The following is a 25,026-nucleotide window of genomic DNA, read 5'->3' as shown; positions in this document are numbered from 1 at the left end:
TGAAAATTAGCCGAGACTCAGCCTTGACAGGGAAATGTAAAATATGCGCATTAACTAAGCAAATGTTGTGGCCTGCTAGTGAGAGAGTCGTGTGTCTTCATTAAGCAGTTGCTGTATTCAGCCTACAATGCACACGGAGCCATATGGCTTTAGTTAATTATTGTAATATTGACAAATGGACTACTACGATACTGTATACAGTGTGAAAACAAACGGATACGACGTGAATAAGGTGGATCAAATAGGAACACTGTGCACACGGTTTGTTTATAAGATGTACGATAGGTGGATACATAGTTCCTCTTGAAACAAACCCTTGATGATACGGCTCGATGGAAATAATTTTGGCACTTACCGTTTTGGGGATCAGGAGAGGAGGGCTGTAATTATTTCTTATGTTCTGTTGAGAGTTGACGCAAGTTTTGATTATAGTTTTGGAAGAACAGGTATTTCCGGATATTTCTTATGTTGAATCATGCTATGATATGGGGCCGGTATGCTGCATATTGTAATGAGTTTTGGAATGTGATGTAGCATGCAACGTTAAAGTAGAGCCCTACAAGACCGGATAGTCCCCTCGGCGATCGTGTTGGCCTAGCAGCCATGAGATGGTACCCTGAAGAGCCATTGACCGAGGACGGAAACCAAACGACCATTTCATTAATCAGCTGTTGATGACCGGAGTCAGTATGGTCGATATAACCATTTGGAGTCTCCCAGGGGTGTTGGCTAGATAGGCTTTGACCAGTCGGAGCGTCAGAAGATGTCCACTGTAGGCGATGAAGTTAATCTAAGCGGACAGGCTTACTCCTCAGCAATTGCAGAATACAGCACTGTAACGAGACGCCGTGGGTTCGTAATACTCGAGAATCAGCCGTACTGTATCGAATTATGACCGTCTAACCGACGCTAGCCCCGCTCCGACAATTACACTAATGACAAGGATGTGCAGCGTAGCCTTTGCGCTTGGAATCCTGACATGCGTCTGATGGTAATAAAACCATGCACTCTGACGAACGTGTCATACATAACGCAACGTATTACACCGGTCTGAAATTGTTTGAAACGGCAGTAAGGAATGGTACTGTACCCGAAGATATGCAGGGGGGTATGGCTTTTAAATGGAGAAATGGGTTTGAATTGAAGCCTTAAGTAGGTCATTTGAGAACACTTGAAGCTTTATTATCCTGACCTGTGTTGATGCTCTACCCACGATGTGCTACCCACGATTACTTCAGTTTGACGATACTTAAGTCATATCGTATTGCAGCGCGTATTTTGATACAGAATTTTAAGCTGCGGTCAAATCACATCCAGTTTGAAGTTTATTTGATTTAGTCTGCTGTGGTGCCGAACCCATGCTGCTTTTAACCAGGCTGAATCCGATTTGTTTCCTCGCTAAGTACAAAGCTTGGTTCGGTATCTGCAAACGTTTTTTTTTTAATGTTAATGGAATTGAGGATAATGTGACCTCAGCTGTAATTGACACAATGTATCTACTGCGCATGTATTCAGCTTTACTTCCGCTGAATATTTGTTAATTTTATGACAGGCGTTCAAGCGACCTTTTTAACTTGAAACTAGCAGTGGTTGTTGATTTCTGATTGGTTGTCGGACAAAGGATTAGAGTTAGCAATACAGGGCCAGTGAGGTCAGGTCTTAGACGTAAAGCCAATATTTACCAGCTTTGAGATAGGCAATATTCAAGGATCATTTCTAAAGACGTTAAAGCTCTAGATATTCCTCAACTCACTTTTACTTTTTTACTTGGTTTGTGATTAGGATTGAATGATTATGACTTAACGTCACAATTTTCAGCCATACCGTGGCGATTGTGTGTAAGAAGTTTGTGTGCTCAGATAAGGGCTTTTGGGAAAAATACACTAAGCCCTTTGTGACATGCTATCTTATAACAGTGTGTACCCAGTTCATAAATGCGTTTGTAAATTAGCCTTCGTGTTATGAATTCAAATGGGCTGTAGTGCTTTTGTATTTTTAACGAGAGAGTAAGTAATCGTTACAATTTTGTACAAAGTTCTCTTGGAACCCAGTAAGAATAGACCTTCACGGGCGGTCTTAAGCCTTTTTATGTATCAGATATCAACAATCCTACTTTGAACAGCAATGCAATCTTCTTGTACCATGAAAAGGTCAAATTATCAACAGATTGCCATAATGGCCACAACCCACGTATATTTCAATTTGTCAGAAAAACAGTTTTTGAGTATCTTGATTTGTACTAGAATCGTGCGATAGAACACCGTCAGGGCTGGCGAACGCTGTCTCCTTTACAGACAACTATATCAAATGCTGTTTTTCAATGTGGCAGATTCGTCACGTCTGTGATGTCTGTTTGATGTTATTTCTCGTCAATCACTCGACCATGTTGTCTGCCTGTATAAACTCTCCTAATGGGAGCACGTCAGAAACGTTCTGCTTGGTGTGGGGCGGGGGAATACCATGCTCGGTTATTTAGCGCTTTACCTATGGATCGGTTGGACGGAAAATACGACTGTTATGGCATATGTCAGCATATATATCCCAACTAATTCCTCAAAACCACCGGTATCCCCACGCAGAGCTTTATATGATTTGATTTGAGTGTAATCTGCCGTTATTCTCAATATGATGTGATTCGAAAAACTGGTCAAAGTCTATCGGCGAGACAGGATAGCTCTGTCCATGGACCAATGACCCCACGTTTATACAATTGTAGGCTGTATGCGATATGGCAGGAATTGGGTTGTACATATTTTTGTGGACCTTAGACTTTGGGAAACTACTGTCTCTTCTGATTATCACAAAATGGAATCATGGTGCTTTCTAGGGCGATGAAGGCGAGAACGGCTCCCAACAAAACCTTCACGTGTTCGATCCTTTTGTTATGCGCACGGCGTTGGGAGATTTAATATGCTGATCTGTTTCGACTGAATAATTTATGTGGTATTCTCTGCTATCCGCTGCAGGGATATTGTAATATGAGAAATGACTTGGTTTTTGCGCAAAGTGCGTACCAAGCAAGTCCTTGAAGACCTGTATTGTACATCCAGTTAAAATGTCACTATAGGTCTTGTAACATGAGAAATTACTTGCTTGTTTCGGCAATGCCAACCATGCCCTGTGACTTACTTGCATTTAACACGTCAGAAGGGATGTTGTTATCTAAGAACTGACTAGATTGTATACACCCAGTCTCCACCAAACAAGTTCATCTGGCCATGTGCTATACATGCTGCTAGTAGATCATATGATGGCGTGTGGTCAAAAACATTGCAGATGGCGATGATGCCCTTTCCTCAAATCGTTTCGTAAATGTGAGTAGTAGTATTCCATAAACAAAATACGCAATATTTGGGTTTCAGTCGGTATAAGAATCCCTTCCGAGATATCAGAGTCAAACATGTAGAATGAAAAACAATTGAAAGTTGTAAATTATTACATAAGATGGATGTAGAGACCAGATCTGCGGGTTTTTAACACACCAATATATTAGATGTTTCTCTTGGGAGAAATATGGCCTGGTGCTATGTTGACGCGAATCCCCCTCCCCATCCATTACACCGTCCCTAACGTCTCCTTCCATTTTTAACGGTCATGGCATGTAAAAACATTGAATTATTGTTTTTCAACTGCTGGCCACGTAGACAAGTGCTTCATCGAGCTGCACGACGTTCTGTGATCGGATTGAATGAGGCACCTCTCTAAACATCCGGTACTTGGTCAGTCTCAACGGTCAAGATCAATTAATTATGTTTACCGGATATAGATCACCTCTATTTATTAAGGAATCCCGTCGTTTCGCGCTTGTCCACATGGCTATTGAGTGAGAATACCCTCCTGAGATCTCTCTTCTATGCCTTTCTGTTGGAGTCTTCCGCTAGCATTAATCTTGAATATGTGGCGTCAAGGCGATGTTCTTGCTTCTGTAATTTGTAGTATCTGAAAATCAATAATGTCATGCTACGCAAGTAACGTCTTCCAATAGATCATGTAGACTGCGTGTGTCTAATTCTGAAGTCAGGAGTTAAAATATGAATGTTTTTGCTTTTTGTATCTTTCGGATGAATTGCGGCTGAATTTATTGGCAAGGAGAATTAATACATGTTGTAGGATAATATAGTTTGCCTGAGAAGAAGAAAGCTCATTCACTGAAAGTGTAGTGAGATGTTTTAGAATATACAAACTAGACCTCTGTAATCTGACCCTGGAGGAAAAAGACTATAAAGAAGAACATAAAAAGGAAAGATGTAGCAAAGATGTAAGGAAATTGAGACGAACGGTGATTGGCACATCTATAAAGGAGAGTTAATGAAGGTGCTCCGACGCAGGTTTCAGAATTTGTGCTACCAAATTTGTCAGCCCACAAATTAAATTACATTGTGCTGTAACCTAGTGAAGATATATACCATATAGACGCAGTACGAAATCATCTGGCGTCATAGGCGTGTAAACGATACCTCTGTAAATACGAGAATCAATTTTGTTAATTAGACAAAGAAAGAGCTACCCAATTGTCTGATGCCATGCAGAAAGTTTTGGGGTACACACTACAACAAAGAACGTTTTCCTCGGCATCGCTAATTACGACCAGTACTGCATGCTCCTTTTTTGCATGGATGCATGTTAGTTTGCCTGTATCCTCAACCACTGCCCCTCTAAAACACCAACCACCCCCCATCCCCCCCACCCCTCACCCCATCCCCCCACCCCTCACCCCATCCACATCACCCGAACCTCAGGTATGCCAACCCATCGCCATGGAGAAAGATCAGGGAATGGAATTTGATTAATAAGTGCATGACTACGGATTTAGAAAGATCTGGAGAATAACTCTTCAGGCTTAAAATTTGGATCTTCACCCTCTCCGGATGAAGTGAATGGTATGTAATGTAGACTTGCTGGTTGGGCTTCCCGATCAGTGGAGATCATTTCCCCGGCGGGATCAGAGCCATCTGTCACTGCTTACTGTCAGTGACCACCGGCAAAACCCCGTATAACTATAGATCTCACGGCAAATAAAACAGACACAAGAGCGTGTGTGATGAACCGATTAAATATTGAGCAGCACAGTGGGACTCCTCGTGTCAGCGCAACCATACAAGAACGCAATCAGGGGAGCCTTGCTGGAATCCGGTGAGACTTAACTCAGGCAAACGGCCTCTGTTAGGCTTTCTACAACAGTTCCAGCTTATGCCAACCGGCGTGTGGTCTTTTGTGTTACCTGTCATCGTAATCAAAACGAACAAATTCTCTAAGAGTGTCTTAGGGGAATTACAAAGACAGGTTCTGTACCTATATTTACATGACCACAATGAGATTTGCACACAGGCGGCAATAGTTTCCCGTTCTTCTGTCTTGCTTGCTCCAAGGTCTTTTTCTGCCAAACAGACGTCAGTCCATTTGAAAACAGAGCGTATTTGCTGAAACTGATCCTATGTGTGTCCAACGTTTGACTTCTTCAAAACTTGTGAAGCTGTTGATAGAAAGTCAGATAATCCTTCAGGATCTCTAACAAAGGTTTTCTCTGAAAGTTTTCTGTAAGCTCATGTTGTAGAACAACTTGATAAAACTGTCCGACGTAAGCAACGCTTTACATCTTTAAAGTCTCAACTCAGCATCTCAGTATCAACGTATACCTCTAGTCTGCTTCCGTGATTGTGGTTCTTTTGGCAGAGCTTTGTTATATAATGCAGTCATGTTAAAAAAACGTGTGTTGAGTTCTTATTTTTTATTGGACAATATCTAGCGTTAGGACGACTCAAGACGTCTCCAAATTTATGAATGACGTTTTTCTTCCGTGAATTCTGTGTTATAAGGGCAACTCCTTAGGTGCTTTAATTTTAAAGAGTGACGTTGCTTAGACGGAATTAGACCAGGGTTATAACCGGCATCAATGGTGGTCGTTATGCACGGTGTTTCGCAGACCTGGCGTGAATTACACTTACATTCCTAGCCATATGGTATTCACCAGGTGTCTCCTAGTTAGTTCTTCTCTGTACATATGAGATCCAGAAGTGCTTAGACGGGATAGTAACTTTCACAGACATATCAGAGACAGGTGCGCCCGGGGAATCTTCTTGGACGTGCACTTCACATTAAATCCTCCGCCAAATTAGCTTCAATGTGATATAATACTACGACGGGTTAAATATACGATATCCGGCGTGCACGGTAGAAAAAGAAAGCAACCAAGAAAAAAAGAAATTAGCATTGAAGCTCTTGGCCGCAGATGCATGCCAACCCAGAGTATAGCAGAGCTCGTCTTTGTACCCATGTGCTTATCAGCAGCGTTAATATGGTGTATTGTTACTCTCGCCTCAAGGCCTGAGAATCCCGCATAGTCCATAACAACCTTCATAACCCGATACAACCTGTCTCGTCCTGCACATGCCTCAACCAAATGAAAATAAACCGTTATACTGGATACGCAAATATATGCCTGTAAATCGACGCCGTTTTCCCTGAGGATGTGTTCTGTTTAAATAGCGACCATTAATCAGAAAAACCCTGTCGATTTCGATGTTTTCTCTTGTATGGTGTCCGCCTACCATTGTGAAAGAAGCGTTAAACCGATCTCGTAGCTTTTTTATGTACTAATGCATAAGCAGTACTTGTTACATGAAACATCAAGTGAACTATGTCATTAGTCCCTTATCCATTGAAACCGTGGGGACAGAAACTTTTCACCTCGTCTGTCAGTTTGTTTGTCTGTCTGTCTGTGTTTGGCACTCTCTTTGGGTACACTGTGTTTAAGGTCTTTTTACTGAAATTTTGCTCATGCGTTTGGTATAAGGCAATTGATACAGGGCGAACTAGAGTTTGGTGGTGGTTTATGCATCTTTGTCATTGTTGTTGTACTAATAGTATGTAACCTCCTCTTTTATTCTTCGTCATGCATGTACCTATGGTATACTTTGTATTGACTTAGTCACACTATTTTCATAATGGAATGATGTGGTAATCCGTTGTTATGACGATTTAAGAATAAAAGCATTAGATCTATTTTTATTAGATATCCAAATATTACAGCGTCTTCCGTTTGCCTCCTGTACAAGCTGATTCACAGTAGGTCCACTCAGCATATACGCCTGAGGCTATACACACCGTATTGAATATCAAAACATGGTTAAACATAAACGTAATCGCAAAACGTTTGACGATAGCACTTTTGTCATAAGCATATTGTATAAGGATCTTTTAATATTAATGCCATTTCCAGCAGCGATTGTTGTGCAAGGGATTCTTAATGTGAAAAAAGGAGACGCGGGATCTGAAGTACATTGAAGAACTCCTTTGAAATCCTTCAAACGCACAGCGGCCAGTTTCATCCTCCTAAAGAGGAACTTTTTCGTTGCCAATCTCCCCAAAGCAAACTGTGTGGAGCTATTTTTTGAATGCACTGTTTTTGTATTGGAAGAAGCCGCGGTTTCTGCGAAGCTGCTTGCTATAGGAAGGCCATCTGCAGGCGGTAGGAGATATTTCACTGTCGATATGATCCAGGTATGAAGTCTATAAGTAAGCTCACAGCTGGCGCCTGCCTAAAGTTTGCCCTAAATCCCAAGCTCAACCATACGCACCAGATGAATAGATTTTGTTTGCCGACATACAGGTTCATATATTTTCAGAGACGACTTGGGTGAGATTCCGAAATATCTTTCTGTTTTCTTAAGAAGCTGTGGAGAATGTTTAAGTAAGCGACTTTCGGTAAACACGCCTCCAAATCGCTGCCTTGCTAAACGGTGTCAAATGCACGCGTGACTCGATTGTGATTATCCTATATATGAGGCACAATAAGTGGTTGAGAGCATATTTATATATCCTGTGTTTGTAAATTCTAGACGGAGAGTTTTTCTGTTGTAATAAGGCGGTAGAATCCACGCAGGTTTCACCCGCTTGGTGTAAGAGTAGGGTTGTTTGTGTGAAGCTTTGTTGTGAAATTGTGTATTTGTGATAAAATAAAAAAATATACTATACAGTGCCTCTTTCTTGGTGTACGTCATGTAGCCTACCTTAATGGTAAATTTTGCTGGGTGAATCTTGTTGAGCAACGATTTGCTGTGTTAAGAACTACAGGGTGTTGAATTGAATAGCCACGAATGCTTTTCTTTTGAAATAGGTTTGTTTCTATGACATACAATGGCTGTAAACATGTATTCCATGATTCACCCTCACTATAGACAGACTTGGTCCACGCATACAGTCTGTCATATTAGCATAGTAAGATCTAAGCATCTTAGAAAGAGACATGTAAAAACTTTATCTAAATATATAACTTGATAATTTAAACAGTTTCAAATGCAGTTTCATTTTATAATTCGAAAGCTCTTTGTTTTGGGTCATGATTTCTTTGTGTGAATTACAAGTTTTCATTCTCAGCTTTGCATTAACAATTGTTCTTGAATGATATTTTTGCGCTCTGCTGGATTTATGTGGCATGACTGTTAAAGAAACTAGAAAAGCTTGTTGTACCTGAGCACGACGAGATTACTGCAATAGGTAAAACATTTAGGATTGAATGTTTGTCCTCTAAATACTGTCCTAGTAATTGGCTTGATGGTATTTGTGTGTGAATATCGGTTTAGAAGCTTTACATAGTAAAGTCATCGAAACCTATGGATACAGCCTTTGTCGTAAAAGTTTTAGTAAAATGATTAAGTAAACTAAAGTTTTACCGTGCGCATTCATATATACGATGAAATTAGAGTGAGACAGAGTGAGCGAAATGTGTTTTGCGCTTTATAGAGTTTCTTCAATACCGGTATGTATCAGAGTAAAATACGGGCCGCTGCAGGAAATAGCATGTTTTCAACGGTTTTAGTTGTTGAGAAAAAATTGAACCCTTACTTTTTTAATTATTTAAAAAAGAAATTAATGACTTTTATTGCATTGGTAATAAAAACATTTATTATTAATTTATGAATATCACCAAGTCCGCCTATAAAAAATAACAAAATTTACGTATAGTCATTGCATGGAGACCATGTCAGCGTAGGATATTACTGGGCAGCGCCTGACATCAGATGTATGTAACCTCTAATGACCAGCCTAATAAAGCGTTGTGTCGTCTGTTTCAATGGTTTTAGCAAACACATCCGTGCGCCTGCGTGTACGTTGGGGATTATCCGTCTGTTCTTGCTCTGGGGCTGTGTTGACTTGTCAGGGTTTTATGTTACCAAGCTACAGATCACGCGAAACCTCATAGCTACACGGCCGGCATGAACCGTCTTAATCGGAGACGACCATCTTTAACCTGCCAAACATCTGACGATGTAAACTGAGATGTGTTTTTTGTCCTAGCTCTATGTCTATTGCTGCACATTACTGAAACCTGCAATTTACATTCTTCTTACTGTCTCGTGACTGATAGGTTTATTATATTTTCTCCTGTAAGTGTCTGACTTTTGACAAGTTGTCCTTATCAGCAGTGGTACTAATTTTTTTGTTTCTTTTGTTTTGGTGAGTCCGATTGTAAATAATCTCACTGTCGCCTTTGAACTGGGTTCTCTTAACACTGCGAAGCGTTTTTCAGATGAGTCGCCCATTAGCACATGACTAACGCATGCTGACCTCAGCGCGGGTCAAAATGATCATCTATAGTCCGTGATTTTAAACGCTCAGAGAAACTTAACACTTGTATCATCTCAAAGAGCTTACGTAGCAATGACGTTATTGGGAGAATTTCTAGTCAGTGATAAACCATATGCACCCATAACAAGCATGTATACACTAAATATGAAAGCGATGATGTCTCGTACCTTTTTAGCCCTCTTGTCATTTTGTGCATATGCCTTTTCACACTGGAGTAAAGTGAAACTGCATTAGTGATGTGTAGTATGACATAATTTACAAATACAAATGTCTGTAGTATTATCAGTGTAAGTTCCCCGTGGTTTGGTTCTGGGAAGAGCTAACTACACATGTAGTTTGATTTACGCGGACGGGGACCTCAACTGGATGTTAATGCGTATAGCACAGGCTGTAGTAACAAAACACTTCGCATGTCACTGGTTATGTCTTTATATATGACTGCTTACATGTTTATGTATCACTGCTAAAATTACGGAAGCTTGGTTGAATTGAACATGGCAGTACACTATGCCTTGTTGATTAATGTGCGGGGTAGTGCACGTTTATTATCTCAACACCTAGAGTTTATCTGAACATCTCAACTTAAACCGTCTTGTAAATTGTTTCCTTAATTTTATCTCATCTCATGCTGGTGTGGAAACGTTCCCTGTGGAAACTGTCGGTGGCTTCGAAACCGTCCCCACTGAGGAGAACACCTGATGAACATATGGTTATCTCGTGGAATTGTTGAGGAGCTAGAATCGGCCTGGAGCGTGGAACCGTAAACTGTGGACGAAATTTGTTGGCCTTATCCTCCCATGATGGTCACTTCCCCTTCTGCGCATGTCTGGCGTTTCCCCAGCTAGACTTCTCGTAATAGACGAGCGAACAGAACATATAGAGATTAATGTGAGATAAAAATGTGTGGTGTTTAAATTAGGCAGTAATCGTTTGGTACATTGATGAGCCAATAGACCGGCGTAAGCCTGTGTAAGGGTGTAGTACGAAATCGCTGATATCCTTTATGAGCGCTTTCTACTTAAGGTTAAATAGATTTACTTATCTTAGACATAATTAGGATTCTAAATTTTGTTTTGACTGGAAGCTCTTCATATGTCGTTCTAAAGTTTTGGAAGAGCTGTTTAAAAGAGAAGTGAAATGCAAGTCCCTTTACTGTTAACCATGGTCTGCTTTTGTTACCTGTACATTGAAACTGGCGTTATGAGATAAATCAGGATTAGCTTTCATCACGCTTATTAACGGCTAGCCCCACGAGACGTATTAATTTAACATCATAATGGTGGTGTTTTACATTTGCGAAACGGCTTCCATGGTTACAGGTTTAACTGACAAATTGTACCCTTGTGACGGTGCTAGATGATAACCGTGCTGAATTTATTAGTCCAGCCAGTCAATTCAGCTGACAGTGTGTGTTTATATAGTAGCCCAAATCCGGCACAGCCTGGTGAGTTTTAAGGGACGAGATAAAATAACTGCCTGCAAATTTCGGTTTCCAAGTACGTCGTTGTTTTGTGGAAGATTTCGGGTTACAATGTATAGTTGAGGTTGTGTGGAGGGGGTCATAGGGCATTTAGTCCGCCCCCCGATAAAACTGGCTTGACAGATTCGTGGGTTCGTTTACACGTATTAGATCCGTCTGGTTGACAGTGAAGGAACGATTGCATATTTAGCATGGACCGTGTATTTATGTATACACCTCTCAGAGCCACCTGGACGGAGTGATGTGAAGTTCGAATAATCAGAGCATTTAAAATAACCGGAGAAAAACGTTGTTGAAAACAATTCTGCAGACCTTCGAGTTTACTGCCTGAGAATCACACAACCCTCGTCATAGGTAAACACATCCACTCATGTGCAATTTACGGTGAGAAAGACAAATCTATTCCCAATACAGCGCCATCACGCAATTCACGGAAAGTATCTAAACACCCCTAACGAGAAGAGCAACGCAACAAGCGGCGCACAGGGTGGCCGTACACTGTAAAACTTAGGAATATGTGAAGACGTCAAGCTCTTGTATAGTCGTGTATATAATCAAACTGTACCTTATAAACAAATAGCGTTTTGGATGAAGAATCAGGTAAAAATTTCGCTGATTATCGTCCAAAGTTAATGTTCACTTTATTTCAAACATGACTAATCTTTTGGATAGGTAAAAGTGACACTCTTTCCTCAAACTTTAAGAAAGTTGTAGTGGATATAAAAACTGAAGGTACGTGGTACATTAAAATAAAACGTCAACCTAATTTACCGCAGGCTGCCTTCACTATAAATACTGTGTGCCTACATGAAATGTTTAGAGTTGAATGGGAACTTTTTGCAGTGTTCAATCCAGATACTGATGTAATCATTCTTGACAAATGAAAGAGGAACAGCATGCAGAGTTCTTCTCAAAATTACCATTCATACATCCGTGGTTTAATTACGATTCGTAGAACTCCTTAAGTTAGGTCAGCATCTGCGACTGTCGTTACTCAGGTGTAGAGGACAGCTTATCCCTGAACTTAGACTTCCGGTGATACATAACTCAGTGGGTTTTTCTCGGCCAATGTAAGGTAACGAGAAAAGATGATAAAAACACAGCCCCTGCGAAAAAAACACCACCAGTTACAACGTGGGTGAGATGGTAAAAAACAGATCAATTCAGGTGTGTATTTTTGTCCAATGTGTGCACTGTAAGCTACTAAATCTTGTTCGGAAGGTCGCGAGTTCGAGTCCAGCTGCATCGTAGTTTACAACTACCCTTTTTTCCGGAGCAATTTTTGACTTTGACTTAAAGACCCAAGCAGCTCTGTCTTATGATATTTTCAACACAAGAAGAACATAAAATATAAAAAGAATGAAATATTGTCCGAATGACAATTATTACTCTGGACAGACATATTCACGCCTTTGACCAGTCCATTCGCCGATGCTCAATCTATCTTTGATGCTGGACCGACCCTTCCTGCTCAGTTCACAGCTGTCGATGTTATCCCAAATCTTGAAGTTAAACACACAGTTGATGTTAAACACACTTTCAGGGTATTCCCACCGTTGTTAGCAAACCCACTGCCCATGCTAAATCCACCGCCGGTGCTAAACCCACCGTCGGTGCTAAATTCACTGCCGATGCTAAACCCACTGTAGATGCTAAATCTACTACCGGTGCTAAACCCACCGTCGGTGCTAAATCCACCTCCGAATCTAATCCCACCGCTCTTGATAAATCCGCCACTCTTGCTAAACCCACCGCCATTGCTAACTTCACTTCTGATGCTAAACCCACTGCCCATGCTAAATCCACCGCCGGTGCAAAACCCACCGTCGGTGCTAAATCCACCGTCGGTGCTAAATCTACTGCCGATGCTAATCCTACTGTCGATGTTAAATCCACCGCCGGTGCTTAACCCACTGCCCATGCTAAATCCACCACCTGGTGCTAAACCCACCGTCGGTGCTAAATCCACTGCCGATGCTAAACCTACTATAGATTCTAAATCTACTACCGGTGCTAAACCCACCGCTGGTGCTAAATCCACCGCCGAATCTAATCCCACCGCCATTTCTACACCCAACGCCCTTGCTAAACTCGCCGCCATTGCAAAATCCATTTCCGATGCTAAAACCACCGACCTTGCTAAAGCCATTGCCAATGCTAAACCCACCGCCGGTGGTAGTTCATCTAAGGAAAACTAGCCTGGATCCACCAGGAGCATGAGAGAAGCACACTGATATTGTCGTTTGCTAATGTGTGCAGCTTCATGACACCTAACCCAACCTTTTTGGAGATATGCATATATAGTCTTAGAACATTGTCTGCCCTGATGACTTCTGATGGGGATTCTTGTCACCATCTTCCATCATTATACACTGCCTGTGTAATACTGCATCTAGAACCAGGTTAGATCTAATCTATACCATACGATGATTACAAGCCCAGTGATAACCCATTACACTGTAGAATAATACATGGTTTCGAGCTTGTCAGGGAGGATTGATTTTATATAGTCACGAATTTTTTTGTTGCATTTTTTTATATCGTGAATATAAATGTGATGCATTGACGTGGTCTAAGCCAGATGCCATGCCATGGTTGATCGTTATACAGTGTGTCTCATATTGCGTTTCTAAATCTACATATGCGCCACATTTCATATAAGTGGCACCATATGCGTTATAAAATTACGCTTTTCCCACATTGCATTCATTAATTATTGTTACATCGTTTTATATTCATGATGATATTTGTTGGTTGCACACAAAGATAATGGGCCACAGTTTTATGGCAGGGAGGGATTAATCTCTCTAGCCCGACATTGTCAATCAGACTGACAATGCATTTAGTAATGTATCATTCTCCAGTCCCGCAAAGGAGTCAAATTCTGCATATTTAAAATACTTGTACTTTTTATATATATGTAAACATTCATGTATATATGGAAAAGGAACACAGGAGCAAATATTTTAAAACCTTCAGTCAGACGCAACGTTGAATACTGAAACATGTTTGAATACATTTACGGAAATTTAGCGTGGAAATATACTACAGTGTAGTATGTGCCGTCTAGATCCATTGTAATGCATTGAAAGAAAATTAAGAAAGAATTTGAGTCAGATATAGAGGAGACGGCAAACACACATGTAAGTTTCATTTGCGACTATACTTGAAACTGTCTGAAGTAAAAATCCAGACCTGGATAGAGGCCAAATGATGAAATTCACACATACTGGCATGCTACGCGATTTCTTTATTGTCTCTGTTCGTGACAACGCTTAAGATAAAACGTTTGATAATCATCATACTTTGGTTTCAGTGCTTAAGTGATGGGTAAGGCGTGCAAGGTCAGTCGTGTTAAATGATTGCTTAGTGGTGGAGAACCTCTGTTCTGTCTTGTAACAGCTTGGTTACTGGACTGTAAAGATTGACGAAATCAAAGAACGTATTAAATAAATAAAATAAAATCTAATCGTAAACAGATTGGTGAATTTCTACTAGAACAAGAATAAATCCTCAAGAGAAAAACGAGACAATAATGGCAAAATATTAATCTGCAATAAGTTGTGTGGAATGAAGGTGGATTTGCATTGTGAACTTCAAAAAACATCAATGTTTGTGGCGTAATATCTGAGCTTTTAGAGTTGTCCAAACCCAATCTGTGTGCGCATTCGACACGATCATCCCAAGCTAAGGAATCTTTTTATTATTTCGTGTAAGAGTTACAGTTCTATGTGCGTTTAGTTTATAGCAGCCTTGATTTACTAATTAAAAACGGTTCAAGATACAAGCTTCATTAGGTTCAAATTGAATACCAATAGCTCTTCTGTTATTCGATTTATTATAGTGTCCGCATTGGGGTCTTTCCAACTGTTCGCCTCCCTTGTCTGTTCCAGAGGCACAGCACCTTTTCTTTTAGGGGAGGTGTGCGGGGAAAATAATTTGTGTTCTAGTAAAGAACTATTGCAGGCGTTTTATATGGTTGAAATAAGACATATATGCTATAATCATATGTGTAGAAAGAGAAATAGCTACGAAAGGGAGGTGAGAAAATTGATTCCGAAGAAAACCACGCCTTTTCCCGATTCATAGGTCGGTATTGTCTGAGCCTTTTTTAACAAAAAGACCCCTGACATCACTCAGTGTAGACATAACAGGAACGTGTGTGATATATGGACATCAAAGACCTGATGTCGCCGATAGCAAAATCCCTTATCTACTTCAGCACTCCCTGATAGAGGTAATACCTCTGTGATTCGGTGACATCAAAAGACGCGTTCTTGTGAGTATCTCGGGTTAATACGATGAACACAAATCTGCGACATTTCTGATCTTGTTGATCTGCCTTTTATTACTGTCATTTGCCACTCAAAGCCCGCGATCCTTCGGATCAATACAATTTGGCATCCTATAGCTGTGGATGAAGGTTGGAAGGATCGACCCACCTCTATCCTTGTAGGGATGGATGGATCTTTCCAGGCAGCAGGGAAACAATCCAAGCGCCTAATATTTCTGCTGTTCTCATATTATACATGGGAATACCATTACGCTAACACACAGAAGGTTTTGACATGTGCTCGTTACGTCGTTTTTGCCCTGAATTCTGTTCCCTGCTGGGTTTTTATGATGAAGCCAGTGAAGAAGCCTCCGCTGCGTACATGCCCCAAGTTAAAAGCCTTCATTGATCACAAAACCACTGCTATCTTTCCGCTGAATTGCTCAATATCGCATAGGCAAACAAATAAAGCGCAAATGGTGCGAGAATCTGCCCAATTCATCAATGGCGGCCACAGACCGCCAGCCGTTCAGTCGAAAGTCAAACAGTGCATGTGTTTTTGGTGTTCGTTTAAAGTCCAAAGAAACCATGGAAGTTGTGTAAATTGCATTTTAATTGCTCTACACTAGGAAGTTTATAGTATTCCTTCACGAGCGCAGGATGTTTTGCATAGATGTTTATGCCCATGATGCGATGGAATGATCTTTGCCTTGCTTAAGTCCCGAAAATTAATGACAGTTTGAGGAAAAATCAAAGTTTGGAACATCGTTAATTAAGCCAAAACAAAGGCAACCTTTGTTATTTTCCTGTTAAGTTTTTCACAGGTTTTATCTCATAGTGTCGGACTTCATATTCAGTTTCTCTGACTCAGCTGATCAATTTCAGCCCTCCTAAACATTGACGTTCTCGTGGATAGACAATCACGTGGAATAAATAAGAAATGTGTTTTATTTATTGTGTAGCCTTGTTTTTAAGTTAACGCACAATTCATGCGAGTGACGTAATGTGCGATAAATTATCAGCAAAGTTCATCACGCTTGGATTATCAGAGGAGGAAAGGAAAAGAACAATCAAAGACTCGATATAATGATGCGCAGTCCTCAAATTGTGTACATGTAACATAAATCATAGAGACATCGTCATAACGTCACAATGTATATATGACGCACCGCTAGAGGGAAACGATTATATCGAGCAGAATATCAGTGCTTAATTTCCTTTCTGGAGCTACCCTCTGAGCAGCTAGAAAGCTTTGTTCTCACTTGTTCTGTAACGTGGGATCTTTCTCACAGGAGTGTCATTCGTGCCTTCAAAGTATCACTGTCCTGTAAGGACCATAGCAACATTCAGCCCGGAATGTATGACGTGTCATCAATTCTTTCATTCCTCTGGAAATTTTCTAACAGCTTTACAAAGGCGTCTACATTCAAAAGATTAATCTGTAAATTTTAACAGAAAGTCTTTTGTCTGAATGATGCTAGAATGTATTCTGTTATTATAACACAATATTCCATCATGTTGAACATAATATACTGTTAATCTAACAGAATATTTATGTTGAACTATTAGAATATGTGCGTTATATTTAACAGAAAAATCTGCTGCAATAGAAGAATACATTCTAGCATCACTCAGGCAATAAACTGTTAAACTTAACAGATTATACGACAGCAGTCATGCCTAAATACACCAGTGCACCAGTTGAACTATGAGTAAGTTAAAGTGTAGAACTCTTGAGCTAAGCGTCGCAGGAACGCAGGAACGCTATATACTGTGAGTGGGTAAAGCGATGTCTGACATGTAGAGTACAGGGGATTGCATGACCTACTGTACTACAGGCAAGACAGTAAACCGCTGTTCATTACGCAGGATACATAAGTCTGTCTCTCCCTGTTGCTTTGGTCCTATTAAGGTTAATTAATGTCTTCGTTATACAAGATACACTTCTTACATGTGTCATTTATCGAAATGTACTTGTAAGTAGTTCTTGTTCCATTTCAAGTAATGGCAGGGAAGGCCTAGCTGACGGCTGTAATACATTGCTGAGAAGTCAAGCTGTTGTTGTTGTTGTTTATATGACAAGGTTCAAGATACTTTCCATCGTAAAGGAAATGATCAAAAATGAAGTGTTTTTACAGTGTTCAGAGTGTCCCGTTACTTCTCTGTCTGTGGGTAAGTAGACAGTATGATGTCCACAACTAGGGTTTCCTGTCCTTGTAACTTATATCAAAATGTTATACAATGTTTTGTTAGCTCGTCTTCATATGACTGAAAAATTGTTAAGTATGACGTTAAACCCTAAGCACTCACTTAAAACTATACCAAGTTTAAAGATAAGAGAGAATCTTTATATAGGTTCTTTATATTAAAATTATCTTTAATAACAGCATTGTTTCACATTTGAACAATTGAATTCATGAATTCTTGACTAAAATACTATTTAAGAGTATTTAGGAATTTCGGTCACACATGCCACTACGGATTTTAATAACGCATCCGAAAATTCGGCAAATTGTTTCATGTGAAACATAGGTTCATAAAGCTTAGTTTTTTATTTTATTAAGGCTTTAGGTCGTGTAGATCTTTAATAGCACAGGTGTCTGGTGTTGCCTTGTTTTGTACTTTTTTTTTACACTCTAGTCGTTTTATTTCCTCGATGTACCCCGCAATTTCAACTTAATTTTCAGGTAAAACTATATTCATGTATTTGCAATATCACAGATATTTCTGTTTCATATCTACTTAGATCGTTTCAATGCCACGCTATCTTAAAGCTGGTAAAGTACATCTGGTAGGAGTAAGATTGTCTTTCTAGCAGCAGATCAATGCTACTAACCTGATCGGTAGAAATAAGACCATAATCAGACTTCAAATCACATCACTGTTCCTGTGATGCGAATGTATTCTTCCACATGTCCGTATTGATTGGATTAGTCGTCTGTAGTACCCCATGCACTCCTCTGATAATATTAATCCGCCCAACATCCCCGGTATTCTGAAACCAAGCAAGTACCTAAGCTGAGTACATGGGTATGGCTTTACTTTTCTTCCTAAGCCATTTCATTTCCTGTGTATCCCAGGTATTGGTTACAAGATATTGTGTTATATAGACAACATATTTGTCGGCATGTCGCATATGTTAAATTTGTTATAAACGTACTAGACCCTTTGTTTTCTGTCAAACGTTTTCATTTTGTATAATCGTACCATATAAATGTGAACTTTTTCTTTATACATAGACACACTGTGCAGTATTGTCTTACCTGTTTATACCGTTTAGGATCACATTTCTCCCTCTTTTGAATGTTTATTACCTTACCAGTGTAGTACTTATGCGCTTTTGCAATTTTGAATGATTACGCTGTGAAAGAGACAACATTTATTCTGTTATATTTGTTGTTATTATGTTTTTTTTGTCTTTTTTTGCTGGGAGGGGGGGTGCAAATTTAATGTTAACAAACATCTTCATTGAAGATGTTTTGATGACTGCTGAGTTGATTGGTGGGTAGTGTTTTTCTATCGTCATAAGTCGACGGAAAATACTGCATACTCATTTTTGAGTATGTTTTCATACTCGTTTTTGCATGTAGAAGCACCTCTTGTTTCTAGTTACGCCACGCCTCGCAAAACCTAAGGAATATGAAATGGATCAATACAAGTTTTTCAAAACGCACTCTTCTGCCATCTTCGAATATTTTATTAGCAAAAGTTCGGCTTTGATTATATTTCACACTTTATGGAACTTTCTCTGCAGCAAATTGATTTTTCTCTGATTATTGACGGCTTTCAACGTTGCTGCCTTGAATATTAAGTCGGTTGTTTTTTGTGCCAAAGAGCTCTGGATCTAATTAGCAATGAGCTATGTAGCATCTTTCAAGTTGAGCTTATTAATAGATTTGTAGTCAGGTTTGGCGTCGACTCACTGGTTAACCTGTGACCAATATATCCGAATTGGTTTCCGCACTATTGGCCATTATTGATCTCAGCAGGAAAAACTCTGTCCATCGTGCTGACAAGTCACTAGAATCTAATTTGTCAAAATTTGTACCTGAAAAACCTGGTCAGAAATAGGGGGAAAAAATATCCTGCAGCAGGAAGTAAGATTTTTTGTCATCTTTTCTTGATGTTCTACAGCCGCTCTGGCTAATGAGACAGCTTCCCTTTCGTGACAAAACCAAACCTTCCTTTCAATTCCATTAACTCTCTTTTCTCCTGTTGATTTCGTAAGAGTTTCTTCATGGAATTCCCATTGTTACTTTTTGGCCACAAGCTCGTAGAACCTTCCTTCGCACTAAGCTGGGAAATGCATTACATTGAATGGATTCATTTCTTTCTGGAGAGGGCCATCCCTTTATATGGAAGCGGAATGGCTTTGAATTCGTTCACTCCCCAATGAAATCACTTCTCTGTAGAGTTGTAGCAAATCTTCTCAATCCCTCTCTGACTGTTTGCCAGCTAATATATCCGTTTGTGCGGGTAAGCTTGTCTTATTAATCTCACAGTGTTTCATCATAATATTTCACTGGTCTTTGAGAAAACATTTGTACCCAGATGTAACGTTTCTGTCCGTAACTTTTCCTGTTCGACAAAAATGTATTTTGTATACACCTACGTTGCTGGAGCAGAACAGGTATGGCTTCTGGTTTTGCAAAGCCTCAGGGCACCTCGCTGACCCTTTCAGCAGGTCCCTGACCTGTGAGATCCAAAGCTCAAATACAGCTCTTGTACTCCGGTTTCGGATTCCACCCATAAGTCTGACCATAGACCTAGAAGTTAAAAGATAAATGTTTGCTTATATTTTGTTCTTGACATTTCTGCTTAGTGCTTATTTCATGTCATGCTGAGTATAACATTCCAAGTCGTTTCCCACGTTATGTCATTTGCTACAAAATCGTTATAATAATGTTAATGTCCAGACTATTGCTTGTTATTCTTTTCAATGAATGCTTACGGCTTAGTGCCACTTTGGGAGAAGTACAGCCATATCGTGACAAATCATTGTTTTGATTTATTTATTTGATTGGTGTTTTACGCCGTACCCAAAAATGTTTCTCTTATACGACGGCGGCATTATGGTGGGTAGAAACTGTACACAGACCGTGTGAAAACCACGACCGCCCATAGGTTACTGGCTGACCTTCCCACTTACGGCAGGAGAGGAGGCCAGCATGAGCTGGACTTGAACTCACAGCGACGGCATTTTCTGGTATCGGCATGTCTTACAACGTGAAAGCTCCCGTCACCAAATTCATTATTTAGGTCATTATTTAAATGATTTTATTGCTGTAATCCTCAATTTTGTTGTAGATAAAGTAGCTTTTATTGAAACTACTGACAGTACATCGCCTTCTGTCGTATCCTCCGAAATCTCACCCAATGGACCTACACAGAGGTGTAAATTACCTCCAAAAACGTCGTTTTCAGCAGTGCTTGTGTAATATCAACATGTTTTATGGGAATACATATGCCAAAAGTGTGACGTACGGAAACAACGAAAGAAATGAATGATTATGGCTTTATACCGCATCAGCAGTATTTCAGCCATATAGTGGCGAGAACAACAAAAGAGTGCATAGCTTTGTACTGCTCTGCTAAAGCGGTATGAGTTTTACGAGTCTGTCATTTGGTAGAGCCGTTGTTTGTAGGCATTGGTTGTTTCAATAGCGGTCGAGAATGTCACCTTTGGAATTTATGATTGATTTAGGAAGACACAATGTTGAGCGCATGTGTTTGTTGTTATGCTTTTGTCTGGGCGTTTAGGCGTTACCGACATGCTTTACTGTGTGAGCGTCTTCCCAGTCAGAACAAAACACGGCCCTTCCTTTTGCAGGAACCTAAGGTTACAACCTCTGCGAGAATTTGTCAGCTGCAACTAGCCACTACAACGGAATCAATACGCCGCCATAATGGATTCCTCGGGCATTACTACCGCTTCATAAAACGCCCCTCTGTCAGCTTATAGAAATATCCAGTACTGATTGACCAATAATTCCATGATGAATTGGCCCGCGATGCTGCAATCCTTTTCACGATATCCCTTTCCCGGGACTGGGCTCTTAGGCATACAAGGACACAGCTCAATCCCGCTGTCTGGGATGTGTTCGTGTACTAGCTTAGTCGGCCCTATGCTCTACCAGATTCCACGACTGTCATAACATCCAGGCCCCGGGATTAGCTCAAGAGGGAGAAATGAATTAGATCGAAGCGCATCTCCGATACGCGCCTGAATCGCCCTCGACACGGTCCTTGAAAGCTGGTTTGTGTTCTAAGCAGGATTTCGTCGGCTCCGTCGAGCCAGCGCGCTATGCTATCAGATCGGAATAAGTCGGTCAAATCCACGACCAGCGCTTCCCCCTGATTGAAGATTTTCTTCGTGTATAAATTAGGCGAAGCGATGTCCGATAAATCACCCTTATTACTATTTTATCACGAGCGTATCACGGTGTGGAATATGTCCTCCAAAGCCGTGGATCGCACTGACAAGAAGTGGCCTCAGGCTTGAAATGCCGAAACTGTACGGGAAACTGTATCTGATCACTGCGATTAACATTAACGTAGTTTAATTATAGGGTGCTACTTTGTGATTAGAAGATGCTAGTTAAAGCGCAAAAATAAGTATGCTAATATCATTATGATTGAAATCGGTATTGAAATCTGGAAGCCATTCACTTTATATTTGCCGAAGACCCATACTTATTCGGTGTGTTCTGGAAAAAATGTGAATCCAGTAACACATGTGTTTTTGCTGTAGGAAATGTCTGCCTTACTGCAGACGTTTTCATCTGAACATAAAAACACTGTAACTCTAGAGATAATAACTTGTATGTTGTCGTTGTAAACAGCTACACCTTACGTACTTCCGGATGAAGCGAAATGCCTGAGATGCTGAATAGGCCTACTTGATACAAAAGCTGTGTCCATGGAAACCCCGTTTTTTTCTAGTTTAATCAGCAAACCGTGATAAAACGCACAAGGATTATATGCTACGTGCAGTTCTGTGGTGATGATAAACGGCTGGTGAACATTCGGGATTCTCTGATAACTGTACTTGACTGCGTCGCTTTGTAGACATCGCCTTTGTCCACGTTCATAAATCCAGTTTTCGCAACATCCTCTGTTGCCTTTGTGATATGGAAAATCAATTTATCGGCTGAGAGATGATTGATTATATAGTTGTGTATCTTATTCCCTGCTGCTAATTTACCTTTCTACGTCTTCATGGAGGCACAGTGACAGATGACGAAGGCTTTGTTTTTATAATATATGAAGGAAACGTAACATGGTGGAGTACTGTTTAGTAGGATAAGTCCTTGATGGTTAGATTATCGTGGTTCATGTGTGTAATCTTATAGTTCTGTATCTTTCTCATAGTTTAACTTATCTCTTTGACATCATGTATTAAAAACCAAACATGTCAAAATTGTTGAGAATGCTGGTGCTGAAGTTTAACAACACAAGTTCATGATTATATTGAAAACGATTGTTTTACATCTTCTGATAACTTTGACTTGGTAATCATACCCGTAATACAGGTGTATTGATAAGATATTATGATTGAGTAATATGTATCAGACCTAAACATCACAAATAAGAATGTGAAATAAATTTGAAAGTGTTGCGCATGCGTAGTGCAGATTTGTGAAAGTGAAATTGACCCCTGTAGGCTATTAGTTCAGGGCCAGGACACATATCACGTGATGAAGATGTTACGGTATGAATATTCATGGTTGACAAAAGGTGGGTTGAATATCGTCTTTAGGCGAGATGAAAAGAAAACTGATTAGAAATCGATGTATGACCTGCGCCCTACATTTAGTGGCTGACCGAGATTTCCTCTTGGTTGTGCGCTTCAGTCGACGTGTCTTATGGTTACCGTTAGTAACTTTCGTGTAAAACTCAGAGAGAGGTGGTTGTTTGGCGTTTGACGCTAGTTTATAACCCAATCTCATCCAACTAAATCCTTTGTGAATCACTGAGTAGCGCCGTTTCTTTATTAAACCAAAGGATACACGTAGATAACAACCTGGCCAATGAGGGGCGTCTAAATTGTTTCCTGTATGACACTAAAATATTGATGATTATTAAAGCATCATACATATTTGACAGGCACGGACAGGCGACATGCTTGCAAATGTATGCATTCTCTATACTGTCAATATTTAATTATTCATCTCAAGAATTAAACATCACCTGGGGCTTTAGTTTCTTATACTTACAGCGCTTTACTTTTGATGTTTCAGATTCATATGGCGCGTGCATCGGATCCGCGATGTGTTCAGGATCTAGAAATATGTCCACCTGGTAAGTAGTCCTGAGTGCGAATATAAAGCGTAAATGGAGAGGAATTAGAAAATACAATTCATCTAAATTTTTAGAAATCACAGAAATTTTGAGTAGCTCACTAAAACGACACATTCATTTGTTCGCAGCCCATTTATTTTATCTTTTCTCACGCGTGTTAGTTTGTACTTAAATTGATTTATTGAAAACAACTAGCGACTCTGCCCTCCCCCCAAAAGCCGTGAGGCTTAAGCGTATTACGTATTAAGTATTATTATTATCCCTCTTAATATTAAACGCTTTGAGAAGAAAATGAACGGAAAACAGGAAATTATTTTTCATGAAACATGTACATGTGTAACTTTTCAATCATGTCCCAGCTCATCTGCAGCAGTAAGCCTTGACTTGGCCTAGTTTTCTAAGCTACACCTCTGGACATGCGTATTGATGAAGACGTCTTCAGTTATGACACCTTCTCCAAACTAGAATTCCAAACACGCCATCTTGTTGACCTGAACATTAGGATGTCTGTCAAGAAATGTAGGTCACGATGAAAAAACCTCACTGCTCACTCCGAGTACCGGCAGCATGTGTTTTCCTCATCACAGTAGACTCCACTTGTTGTGTTTTATAATAGATGCTGAGTGGGGGATTGCTGTGGGAAAGCAACCGGCCAGAAAATCCTGTTTACCTGCTCTGATACATGTATTTTTCTTCCTTGTAAACCGATTTTGAGATGATCACATAGAACAGCTGTCTTGTATTATTCCTACCAAGAGTAATCCGTGCTGCTTCATCTTACCAGAAAACAGATCTTTTCCACGAGTAAAGAATATGTGTGATTTACACATGTTAAAGGACCTGAAATGTACTGCAGCCAAAGCTGGATCAATTTCCAGATTTTATGAATGATCTTGTGGGTTTTCTTGAACTGTTACATAATAGGACATCAACTGATTTACTGGAAAAAAATCCCCATTAAGTAAACTTAATTCGCAAAGCTTTGTCTTGGTTCTCTTCTTTATGTGTAAAGACGAAAATAATCACAAGTTACCAGTTGTTCAAAAGTGTATTAAAGTTAATCCGGGCTTAAATCTGAATACAAGTCTCATCCCAGTACAATGCAAATGGCACTTTAGTCTGGATTATCGTTAATACCGGGATTAAGTTCAATTTTGAACAACTTGAAGAAGAAGGAAAATCTAATCCTGTCTATACTGTGTTGTCACAAGTTCACAGGGTCTTCGATACTACGGACTGCCGCTTGATTCACGCACACCCCGCCGTACACTGTGTGCGGAATGTTTGGTTGACCACACAAATATCCGGTTGTCATGGTGACACATCTATAATGGTTTGTTATGAGAGAGAGACTCGTTTCCATATACAAATCTTATTATCTTAT

General features: G+C 40.0%; 1 protein-coding gene across 3 annotated transcripts in view; it reads left to right on the top strand.

The window, feature by feature from the left end:
• Positions 1-25,026, top strand: part of LOC135475342 (uncharacterized) — a 50,078-nt gene that overhangs the window by 17,085 nt on the left and 7,967 nt on the right. For 2 of the 3 annotated variants that reach the window (XM_064755198.1, XM_064755200.1), the window contains exon 2: positions 23,582-23,642. In XM_064755198.1, the coding sequence (XP_064611268.1) occupies positions 23,582-23,642 (61 nt within the window). Of the gene's footprint in view, positions 1-17,193; positions 17,514-23,581; positions 23,643-25,026 lie in introns of those variants that run through there. The other variant, XM_064755199.1, reaches the window with a different exon arrangement.

The sequence above is a fragment of the Liolophura sinensis genome, chromosome 9 (genome assembly GCF_032854445.1).
Source record: "Liolophura sinensis isolate JHLJ2023 chromosome 9, CUHK_Ljap_v2, whole genome shotgun sequence".
Taxonomy (NCBI): domain Eukaryota; kingdom Metazoa; phylum Mollusca; class Polyplacophora; order Chitonida; family Chitonidae; genus Liolophura; species Liolophura sinensis.
This window is presented reverse-complemented; position numbering and strand designations above follow the sequence as displayed.